This window comes from Chanos chanos, chromosome 5, assembly GCF_902362185.1.
Source record: "Chanos chanos chromosome 5, fChaCha1.1, whole genome shotgun sequence".
In the NCBI taxonomy this organism is placed as follows: domain Eukaryota; kingdom Metazoa; phylum Chordata; class Actinopteri; order Gonorynchiformes; family Chanidae; genus Chanos; species Chanos chanos.
The window spans coordinates 25058271-25070247 of record NC_044499.1 but is presented as its reverse complement, the minus strand read 5'-3'; the positions used below and the strand labels follow the sequence as shown (position 1 = coordinate 25070247).

General features: G+C 40.0%; 1 protein-coding gene across 1 annotated transcript in view; it reads right to left on the bottom strand.

Annotated features, from left to right (window-relative positions):
• Nucleotides 1-8166: 8166 nt before the first annotated feature.
• The window catches only part of adcy1b (adenylate cyclase 1b), a 60886-nt gene continuing 57075 nt past the window's right edge, over nucleotides 8167-11977 (bottom strand). The window contains exons 15-20 of the mRNA XM_030774819.1: nucleotides 11488-11604; nucleotides 11089-11235; nucleotides 10327-10425; nucleotides 10126-10240; nucleotides 9249-9373; nucleotides 8167-8550 (exon numbers count right to left, since the gene is read on the bottom strand). Coding sequence (XP_030630679.1) covers nucleotides 8167-8550; nucleotides 9249-9373; nucleotides 10126-10240; nucleotides 10327-10425; nucleotides 11089-11235; nucleotides 11488-11604 — 987 coding nt within the window. The remainder of the gene's footprint in view (nucleotides 8551-9248; nucleotides 9374-10125; nucleotides 10241-10326; nucleotides 10426-11088; nucleotides 11236-11487; nucleotides 11605-11977) is intronic.

The window sequence follows — 11977 nt, the reverse complement described above, 5'->3', positions numbered from 1 at the left end:
TCCATGCCTTTTGTTTTCATTTGTTATTTAAATGATAATGCATAGGAAGGGAGGAGAGAGAGAGAGAGAGATTCATTTGTTATTATTTAGGCCTTGAGTCTGAATCAGACCCTGTGAGCTGACTGGCAGGGATCTACTCCACTGTTAATTGATGAGTGGTCGCATCTTCAATGTCCTGCATCAAACTCACCAGCCACAGGGGCATGCTGTCCTGCTGGAGGATTCAGTGCATTCACACACACACACACACATATTTTTTAAGAGCTTTAGACACAGGAGAAAATGATGTTTCATGTCTTTATCTACTGGCCAAAAAAGAGAGTGTGTAGTCACACAGAAACTGTGAATAACATTCTAGAACATTCACGTCTGTCACTTTTGCCTTACCTGTTGTGGCTCAGGTGTGTTTTTGCGTCTCTGTGCTCGTTTTGCTTTTGGCACTGCCTTTTGTTCACCCGCCACAGAATATGTTGTCTGTCGTCTGTTTTTGTGGGAGTCCTTCCTCTTCTTACCCAGCTTACTCACGTTCTAATAGAGAAAATTCACCTAACGTATTCAAGTTTCATACACCCAGCTGTGTTTTATGGTCATTATGTTTTAAAGTAGTGTTGAACAATTATTGTCATAACTACAATACGTTTTTAAGTTTGAACAGCTCTCTCTTCCAAAGCTTCTGCAAATGTGTGACAGTTGTATTTCTGTCAAATATTGAGCTGCACAGGGAAGGGAAACTACATAAAGACTTATTTTTAATGAGGACAGAAGACTTTGTGTTAGACAAGACAGTTCCTCCTCTTTTCAGAAAATGTACTCTTTCTCTCATGTCCACTCAAGGAGAGGTTATGAAACCTTGGTGGGGAGGGGGGCCGGGCGAGTTAGTTCAAAGCCAGTGGGTCTGAGAGTTAGTTCAAAGCCAGTTTGTGGAAGAGCAAGTTATTTCTGTTTGTTTTGACTTTGACAGATCAAGCAATTACAGATAATTAAACCTTAGTTCTACTACTTTAGTTTTTTTTTCTTTAAAGCTTCAAGTATAACTCAAACTCACTGAATGAAAGTGATGGACTATAAATTTGGCCATCACAGAACATTTTATATTTTGAGAAGATTTCCCAGAGCCATGGAATTCACCACATTGGATTTGAGCCATTTTGTATTTGGAGAAGAACCCGCAGCTCCAAAGGTCATGACATAACCTAGAGTTCTTGTTGCTGTTGTTGATTCAAGGTTATACCAGAGATGCTATTTTTTAAAGTTTTGCACATAGCTGTTCATGTCATTACCAAAAAAAAAATAATAATATTAATAATGGCTGTACATATTTTAGGGTAAAAAAAAAAAAAACACACACAGTACTGGAAAACACTTTTCAGTGGCTTGGCTCCTGTTAAATATTCTTTTTTTTATTTTATAAGATCTCCCATCATCCCAAATAAATGATGTAAGAGTATGCTTTGACTTAGAGACTGTGACTTACCGCCAGTTCATCCTTGTCTTCTCTGATTGGCTGTGATAGTGGAGAGGCCACTCCTCCAGCCCTCAGAGAGACCCTCTGTTGGGGGGAAACTTGTCTCTCTGAGTATAGGAGTGCTGTGACCAAGGTTTCTTTGGGGAAAGAGCCGACATCCGGTTCAGTGGCCATCAGTGAGAGTCCGTCCAGTGGAACCGTCTCCTTCACCTGCCACGTTGACCGACTCTCCCCATACGAGCCTGGAGGCTGGTCTGACCCTTCAGCCCACAAGAGTGAACCTGCCTGGTTCTCAGGTCTCCTTACTGGAGATGAGTGTTCGAACGTGAGGTCTGACTGGCAGTGAGACCTAGACGTGGCCTCCACAGAATCCTCTGGCTCCTCGTAAATAGGGGCCAAGGTTGGGACTGTTCTGCGTACACACACACAGACATCCTCAGGCCCAGAGAACATAACAAATCTTCACATCCAAGGCTTTCTACCAGGGCTTTCAAACGCTCGAGGCCAATTTGCTAATTCTTACATTTCGCTACATTTCAGTAAAGTGAGCTACCTTTTCTCTCACTCCAACCTTTCAGATTCAGTCAAGTATTTGTTTCTTAATTCAGTTTCTGAACTGAATATTTGTTTTTGAATCCTGCTTCTTAATCACGTTTTTTGTTTTGTTTTGTGTTGTTTTTGCCAATACCACCATTGATTACTTTATGGACTAAGGGTAAATATCTTAGAAATCAGATTGTTATACACACCAAAACAGTTTGCTTACCTTTGAATTTGCTCCATGACAGAAAGCATTAGACTTATTCTTCACTTGAAACTTTCTCAGTTTAACAGGATTTGTCTTTGAACGTGTAACAGGGAGATTCTTCTAGAAGAGAGAAATTAAAGCTCTCAGAGACAAACTGAGATGTCAAGTTTTATCCTGAGAAAATTGAGATCACCTGTTCCCCCAGGTGATTTCTGTCACCCTTGTTAATTATACCCTATGACCTACCAGTTACTAAACACCACTGACACAAACAGGCATTTTTAAAGATATTTTTTGTGAATAATTCTTTCTTCAAACAACACAAAGCACTTTAACCAACCCTTCACACAACTGATCTACTATGGCTACTGTTGTTTTGAATATGATTACCATCCTCCATGGTAATCAGTGTTAAAAATAGGACTATGTTTCAGTACATTCACAGTTACTGTGGAGCTAATTACTGAGTCCACGATGAAGAGCACTCTTCTTTTTCCTTTAGGCTTTGACAGTGTGTGTGTGTGTGTGTGTGTGTGTGTGAGTGAATATTGTTTTGATCACAGTTAACATGCCATATGTTGACTCCTGTGTCATTTTCAGTGACACAGAAACTTTGATTAAACATGTTGTGAGGACACAGAGACACTCTCTTTAATGTTTACCTGGATAACCCGTCCTTCTAGGATGTTTACCATGGCAACCCCTACCAGGCGAACCTGAGTGAACCCAACAGAGTGGCCCAGAATCTAAGTGAGATGTGTTTTCTGACTGCTGGGGTCACTTAAAAATGGAACTTTATGGTGAAAACCAGTGAACCAAAATTCTAATGACACGTCAGGACAATTGTCGTAACATGTAATGAAATAGACACTATGAAGACAAAGTGTGAATAAAACATTGAGCAATGACCATTAAATATGCCCCCAAATTTAAGAGTGTTGGTACAGAGGATTGTGGGATGGAAAAGAGACTTAGTTATATGCATAAGTAACATGGATAAGTGAATAAGGGATTCAGTCAGGGATGGAGAGGCAGTCAGTGACTGAAGACAGCGGTGCACAGCTGAACGGCGTGAGTGAAGCTGTCCAGTGGGTATTAACCAGATCAGTTCTGACAACTGAGTATGCTGGTGTCTTTAACCGGTTTGAATCCAGTTTTCACACTGACAGTGACGGCGTTTCAGTGGTGCATGAAAAATGGGGAATGTTTATTTCCTCATTTTTTTTCTGTTTAAAACCATGCATTTGTGACATGCGCAGTTTATGGTCCTGTAAATACATTAAAAAGACAGAGTCAGGGGATTTATGTAGCGACACATGTTGGTGTTCCTGTGACCTGTATACCGACATCAGAATTCTTCCTCCAAACCCTGACTGTGTTCTGGATGAAGTGGATGGTTTTATATTTATTACGTTCCATGTAAGATGTCGCACGTATCTGGGGGAACGTTTGGACCAAATGGTCTTCTCTCCAGTTTCTTGTGTCTGACATCCACATAATGTAATAAAACAAATATGGATAGAGCTGACAACATATCAGTCACATTTACAGTTTGGTAAGTGGGGTTCACAAACTGTATTTGTTGTAAAGCAACCTTTTAAGACTCATTGTTCTTCATTGTGTTGGCACACTACCAGCGCTGTACTGGAAACATCTCTGGTGTTTAAACAGAATTGAAAGTTAGCTAATAGCTGTTAGCTAATAGAAATGTTAGCTAACTGTAGTGAACTTTAGCCATTGTTTGTTTTATCCATTTGGAGAAAGAGGCAAAGGGTCAGTCCAGCACTTGAAAGAACACGTGGTCTTTCTACAACCTTCTTTGTCACAAATTATGGCTCCAAGACTGGAAAGAAAAACACCACTCCCCTCCACCACCACCATCCTCACCCCATGTCTGTTTATCAAGGGATAAGCTCGTCAAGGCTGTGACTCAGCATTCCTAAACACTCCTTGTGTTGGGAGGACGCTTCTCTGGCACAGGTCCTGTGTCCTTCACAAAACTTCACAAAAGACCTCTGCTTACCATTTTGCTTTGCCCACCACTTCTGCTTTTGTGGAAAATTTGCATGTAAAGTCCAAGCCTCGTAAAGGTAACGGGAAACATCATAAAATTATAAAGGTGAGACTCTGTAAGGGACTGAATAGACAGTGTTGTAAAAAAGACTGTTTGACCTCCTGAAAAGGTTTTGCCTTCTTAGCATATTTGGACTTCTGGATATCTGGTCCATGGATATGAATGTCCTGGTCTACATGAGTAAGAGATCAGTAAGAGAGAAGTCTCTGCTCTGGGTGAAGGACAGAAAAGAAAAAGTGAAGTTTGTAAGTGTTCGGGTATAGAGCAGGATATCTGGAATCAGGGTGGTCTCAGTTACCTGGCACTGATGTTTGGGACAAACTGAAAGTTGTCTGAACAAAAGAAGCTCATACCAGTAAAGCATGGTAATAGCAACAATAAGGTTTGAGGGAGTGTGGAATGAAATTCCTGTCAGGATGTGTAAGAGACCAACAGAGAGCTGTAACAGGAAGTGAGGGGAACAAGAGCAGCCACTGAGGCCAGGGCAAACTTTTTCTGCTGCAAGATAATGCATTTTGGTTCATTTTTAACAAGTGTATTACGGATTTTTTCATTGTTATTTGTAAAATTAAAACAGTTCGATTTATCGTTGGCGTGGGGAACTTTTTTTTTTTACTTCAGTGGTTGTATTTATTTTTCTTACAGCACTGCACTGTGCATACAGTAATATCACAATCTAGTAACTAATGAGTCTGTTCATGCCTGTTTCTGCTTGTCAGACAAAAGGCCGAGACAATCTTCCCTGATGTGGGATTCCCAAAGCTTCAATAGCTCAGCCAAGTAAACTTAGAGAGTCTAAATAGATACAGACAGACATAGAGACCTGACACAGCGACCCCAGAAACTCATCTAATATTCCAACCGTGCGTTTATTACAAAATCTCCCATTTCCCAACTTTACACTGTACAGAAATCCTTACACATCATGAATTACTGTATTTACAAAAAAACAAAACAAAAAAAATCAACATCTGCATATCAAATAGATAAAAACTGAAAGGCAAATATTTCAGTGACTGTAAGCTTGTAAAATAAGGCAAGAAATGTTTTATATTCTCATTTACAACAGATGATTAAAGTCAAAGACAGACTGATGCTGTAGAGCGGCTGAGGACGTAATACAAGTTAACTGGAACAGTTCATTCTTGGTTACAACATTTCTTATAAAATGTGATAAATATTAGGTTATGAGTGAATCAGACAGCATGGCTAAGATTTCTCTGTACTCAACCATCACTGACACAGCAGTCCCTATGTTGTTGTGTTCATAAATTTAGAAAGTGTTTGTCTTTTTGGACATAGGGATGATTCTAAACACTTGCAGTTTTCACAGGCATTAAAGATATATTAAAGATATATAACTGCTCGCACTGAATGAAGCTCTGAGACACACACTGTTTACTAGTGAAGGTCAGAAATACTTTGTCACATAAGCAAACAGTGTGTGGGCTGAATGCCTGGATGCTTCATGTACATAAGACAACTGTGTGTGTGTGTGTCTGTATGTGTGTGTGTGTGTATGTTTACAATATCTATGTAAACTGTATATGTGTTTATGTAAATATGTGTATATTATGTATCATATGCATGTGTGTGTGTGTGTGTGTGTGTGTGTGTGCGTGCGTGCGCCTGCATGTGGGAGTGTGTGCGTGTTCACACAGATGTGCAGGTTGTTGTGCTCGAGGCCAATGACCGTTTCCCTGTCCCCTTACCCTTTCTTTATCAACCTGATTTACGCTTCAAAGCTTCGTTCATAAACTCACAAACTACCTCAGAAACTGAATAAACACAGAACACACACACACAAACACACTCCATAACTGCATTGTGCTTATCAGCGAGAGAGAGATAGAGATAGAGAGGGAGAGAGAGGGGGAGAGAGAGAGAGACAGAGAGAGAGAGCAAATTCTAACAGATCCATTCTAGCATTAAAATGATTCAGTTGTTATTTGTAGCAAAGTGACTTTACAAGATCAAAAAGACCTCAGTAATTTACGTAAGTGCTGCGTACAGTATTACTTATTAACAGAGGAAACTGATACCATTCAAAAGCTCAATTTGACTAACACAGGCGCGTAGTGCTGTAATTTCATCAGCGGACGAAGTCACTCTCTCACCTGTCTCAAGAGTCTGTTAACGGTGGTTTTGATGGAATATATCAAACTAAAATCGTGTACTTGTATACATCATATGCACGTTTCCACTGCTACCTCCCTCTCATCTGTTGCAAGTTGCAGTGGTCCCTCGAAAGAAACAGACTCGACTCTTTTCAAATTGAGCCTCAACGAGTCAAATTAACAGACATATTAAATCAAGAGACCACACTTTTAGTATTGTGTGCGTCATACAATAAAAAAGCAATCTAAAAGGATATTGCCATGAAGATAGCATTTTGTTGAAACATACAACTGTTAACCTGCTTTCCCTGGCAGTTTGGCTCTATACAGACAGTCAGAGATGGCAAAAGTAAAAGTAGAAGTACTCTTGCTAAAAAAAAGTACTCTAAGTAGAGTTAAAGTGACAACCATTTTTGTAAAGTGTAAGTGAATGACTATTTTACTCTTACTTAAATATTTTTCAGGAGGGACATTTTAACTCTACCTAGAGTAAGTTTGTCTTAGCAAAAGTACTTCTACTTTTACTTTTGCCATCTCTGCAGAGAGTCCGCCCTGTGATGTATTGCCGTTCGACAAAATTAGGCCAAATGATGCGGCAGTCATTTGAACATTATCCAAAATGTCCAGATGTCATCTGGATTACAAGGTCTAAATTATAATGATCTTTGACTTTTGGAAATGTAACTCTAGATCCTGTGGAAGCACAATGTATACCTCCTCCCCCTAACTGGATCAGTTAGACAAAGTGACGAAAGTCTATAGAGACATGGGAAGTATGGCTTGTCGTTGTTATGTACAGGGAAACTTTTTTGTTACGTGATTTTTGTTACTTAAGGTACTTAACTGAGTTGAAACTGTTTCCTTAGCATTAAAAACACTATACAAACACTGAGATCCAGCTCAGGTTATTAATTCACTGCAACTAGATTTAAGGAAAAGGGTTTTTTTGCGTCTATTACCGTAGAGTAAGGTGAGTAATTCACCCAGTTTGTGCATTATAGTAATGCCAGTTAAATAAAATGCTGATATAAAAACATGAGAAGAGAAGTTTGAATCCCCCTAGCGTTTGGTACCACATTTTGCAGCGATGGTTATACTGAAATACGAATATTGTCTTTGTGCTATGTCATTATATATTAATTCTACAAGCATGCATACACGCCAACATTCACCCACACACACTGGTTTGTGTACAAAATGTTACACACACTATCTGATATTAAGAACACCTACTTACAGCATAAAATACCTTGGCATACGACACCAAAGGAAAAAAATATGTATTTTATTTCGACCTTTTGAAGGAGGTTTCTTAAATGGTTATATTGTAGTTCCCTTTTCAAACAGGGGGTGGCACTCTCAACCAAGAGTGTTCTTTTCCTTCAATTGCTGAGTAATTTCAATCCAAAGCATCCAACAAAAGACTTGACACCAATGCTCATGGAAACAAGTCCTGAAAAGAACAACCATTTTTCATTCTCTCCAATCACTCGATTCATTCTTGTCTCTATCCCCACTGATGTAAGTATAATTCAACCTCAAATAATAAAAAAAAGAGTCTCTAGATTTGACACAGAGTGAAATCCAGCTTCCAAATTATGTACTTTACTGAACTGTCTGATTGAATAGACAGTTTATTTGCCACTTTTGTCTTTTAGCCTGTGTAGGGAACCTGTTCTGTCTTTGGTTTGACCCTCAGAGAAATCAATCGTTATGCTCATCTGTAGTTCCCTCCCTTTTCCTCAAATATAGTCTGTCCATCTTACACCTCCTCTTCCTCCTCAGTCTCTTCTTCCTCCTCCTCTCCCACAGTGGGCACGTAGGTGGACGGTAAGTTTCGGGAGGTGGAGGTGGCAGTGCTGATCCCTGGAGATGTCTGGGCACTGTTGATGCCCACCTTAGTGGTGAACCCTGAGGCCAGAGATGACGTGCTCCCCATCTTGGTCTGGGCGCTGCTGGCCCGGCCCACGGCATGGACCCGTCTCTCCATGCTGTTAGAGCGATGGGGGGCCACTCTTTGACTGGGGCCCTGAGACTTACCCTCCAGAAAGTAAGTCAGCATCTGACCTTTGCCCTTCACGCTGACCTTCCCCCGACACACCAGGTCGTAATTGTCCTGGAGCAGACGAAAGACATCCTCTGTCACCTGGGTGGGAAGAACAGAACAGTCCTGTGATTCCATGGTAACCAGAGAATGAAGAGGAACATCTGAGACACTTGCTTTATCACACTAAACATTAAGACATGGGAGACACTAGCTTAGATAGAAGGAATGTGATAGTAACCATGAAACTTACTAATCCTCAAATCCAAAACCTTTCTTAATCAAAGAGTCTAGTAAATGACAGGGCACTGTGCTATCTTAAATATGTGTGTGTATGTGTGTATGCATATGTATGTGTGCGTGTGTATGTGTGTGTGTGTGTGTGTGTGTGTGTTTGGCTCTGAGCCTTGATTCCCCTCTGAAACATAAAGACAGTATAGCTATGGGTTCTATGGAGAGTGTTATCCACATAGTGTAAAAGACAAATGAGAACAGTTGCTGTGGTGATACTGGCACAAAAACAGACCATTCATGACAGAGACCATTATGAAGCATCTGTCTGTAAGGCTGTTATACATGTGAATTACATCTGAAACATTACCCATCTGTCTGTAAGGCTTTTATACAAGTGAGTGGTGTGTTAACCACACACATTGCTCTGAATGTAATTACTGTTTCCACTTTCTCTGAGCAGAACTCAGAGTTTGCTTCTCTACGGCGGAGCATTTCTCAAATGCATACGCCAGGAGTCACGACTCCTTTTACAGCTGCGTGTTTGACTGTGGGTGTTTGCAGCATACCTGGATCTTCCCCGGCACTCCAGTGCTGTCCATGCGACTGGCTACGTTAACCGTGTTTCCCCAGATATCGTACTGTGGTCTTCTCGCTCCTATCACTCCAGCTACCACTGGACCCACATTGATGCCTGTCCACACAATGGGCCAGACAATGGGCCAGTTAACCGAGTCAGGACACACCCAAGCAAACGCAGACGTGAACAGGCCTTTTACAGCAACTAGATCCACAAATCTACTCTTGACCATTTCACTCAAAGTTAAATCTGTTTCAGGAAGTAGCCATGAATCTATGTAGTTAGGTGTATATGTTTGCGATCTCTTTTGCAGATAGTTTTGAATGTTTGTGATCTGTTTATGGAGCTAGCTGTGAATGTTTGTTATCTGTTTATGGAGACAGTCTTGAATGTTTATGTAGCTAGTTGTGAATGTTTGTGATCTGTTTATGTAGCTAGTCTTGAATATTTGTGATTTGTTTAGAGAGGCAGTCTTGAATGTTTGTGATCTATTTAGAGAGGCAGTCTTTAATATTTGTAATCTGTTTATGGAGACAGTCTTGAATGTTTGTGATCTGTTAATGTAGCTAGTCTTGCATGTTTGAGATCTGTTTAGGGAGGCAGTCTTGAATGTTTGAGATCTGTTTATGGAGACAGACTTGAATGTTTGCGATCTGTTATGTAGCTAGTCTTGAATGTTTGAGATCTGTTTATGGAGACAGTCTTGAATGTTTGTGAAGGTGACATGTAGCCGTTGGTGCAACCTTCTCTTACTCAGGTAGACAGGTTTAGAAATCTTAAATATTTCTGAAAGCATCATGGGAGAAAGGTAACATCATGGGTCTCACTGCCCTCCTCTCTGCCTACCGCAATGATCACTCACTCACCCACTCTCAGGACAAAGTCATTGTATGACTGATAGTTGATTTCATCCAGAACATCAAACATCTCGATGGCAAAGTCTGCGATGGTGCTGAGGTGAGCCGCAGTTGACTTTTTGGCCTGTCACAGAAACAGAGAACACACTGAGGATTGCAGGCTCCTCCTGACAATGTTTTCTGTTTGTGTTTTTCCATTTTAAGACATACCTTAGTTCCCACAGTGGGCACCAAACCCACAGCTGCCATGTATGTGCTGCCAATGGTTTTGATCTTCTCGATGTCCTTGTAACACTCTTTGTCCAAAAGCTATGACAAAAAAAAAACACACACCACCAAAAGACATTGCCTCCTTTTCATCTCCACAGTCATAAGACACTATGACCAGCTCTGTCATCCACAGGCTTGCATTGCGACTAAAACTTGTCAAGTTACAAATGATCAGTTATTAAACTAAAACATACACTATAACTGGGTTTACCTCAAAGGGAAGTTTTAAACTTTTATATATGTGAACGGATATGGATTGATGAGGACATTTTTCATAATTATAACGGTTTGTGATTTAAATATTTGTTGAACACTAGAACTAACCTGTATCATAGCCAATATTAACAGTCAGTGAGAAAACAGACCCTTTCAGACAGATGATTTTGTCTTTGATGTTGCACTGTCTCTAAACAATAGTATTTATTTCAGCAGAGTTCAGAAAAGTCTTTTTAGAGCTTATTGAACTCTACTGAGTGTACAAGTACTAATAAAAATTTGAGGAAAACTTGTGTATCCACAACAAGTTTCTTTTTGTTTCTTATTTTTACCAAAATTGGACCATCTAGGTAAATTTGACAAATTTAAAGAGCTTTATGTTAAAACAAAACAGTTGATGCAATTACTCTGGTGAAAACTGGTGTATTATTTGAGAACCTCTTCTGACTGAGAGAGAGAGAGAGAGAGAGAGAGAGAGAGACTTACCTCATCAAAATCAGCAATGATTTCATTGAGCAGTCTGAGACACTCCACGCCCATGTTATTTCCGTCCAGTTCAATGTAGAAATCGTTAAAGTTGGGAATGGAGGCAAACAGCACTCCTACCTGGGCATAGGACTGGTAATACAGGTCCTACACAAAACAGGCAAGTGTCTGACATTAACGCCCTGTGTTAATGAGCCTAACACACAGGCCCTGTGGCAGCAGACTGCAGACTACATCAGTTCTCTTATCTCTTATTTATCTTATCTTTATTATTAACACTGAAATACATTACACAGCAGACAGGACCTTTCTGAACTGCTGAACTGATTCAAAAACCATGTAAAACACTGTCCATTTTTTAAAATGTTAGACTTATTATAATTAAATAGGTAAAAGTACCATATTTCTTGGGTTGGACATGAGGAAATGCTGAGCCACATGTACAGGCAGCAGGTTGAAGAGAATCCTCTTGTTGTCCAGTTTGACTTTCTCCATGCCATCTCTCTCCTCCTCTGCCTGAGAAACACCAAAGAGTAGCCTGGTAAAGACGAAATACTGAAATGCAGAGGTGGCAAAAGTAAAAGTAGAAGTGCTCTTGCTAAAAAAAAAAAAAAAAAAAGAAGTACCCTAAGTTGAGTTAAACTGACAACTGTTTTTGTAAATTGTAAATGAGTGACTATTTTATCCTTACTTAAGATACTTTACCTCTACTTAAAGTACTTTTTTTTAGTAAGAGTACTTCTACTTTTACTCTTGCCACCTCTGCTGAAATGTTTTCCCACCAGAGAGAGAAAACCCAGGCAGTTAACAGGTGATAAAGTAAAACAAAGCAAGTGGTCAGTTACACACACTCTAGGTCTGCTTAAGTAAATGAATCTGAGGGAGCTGA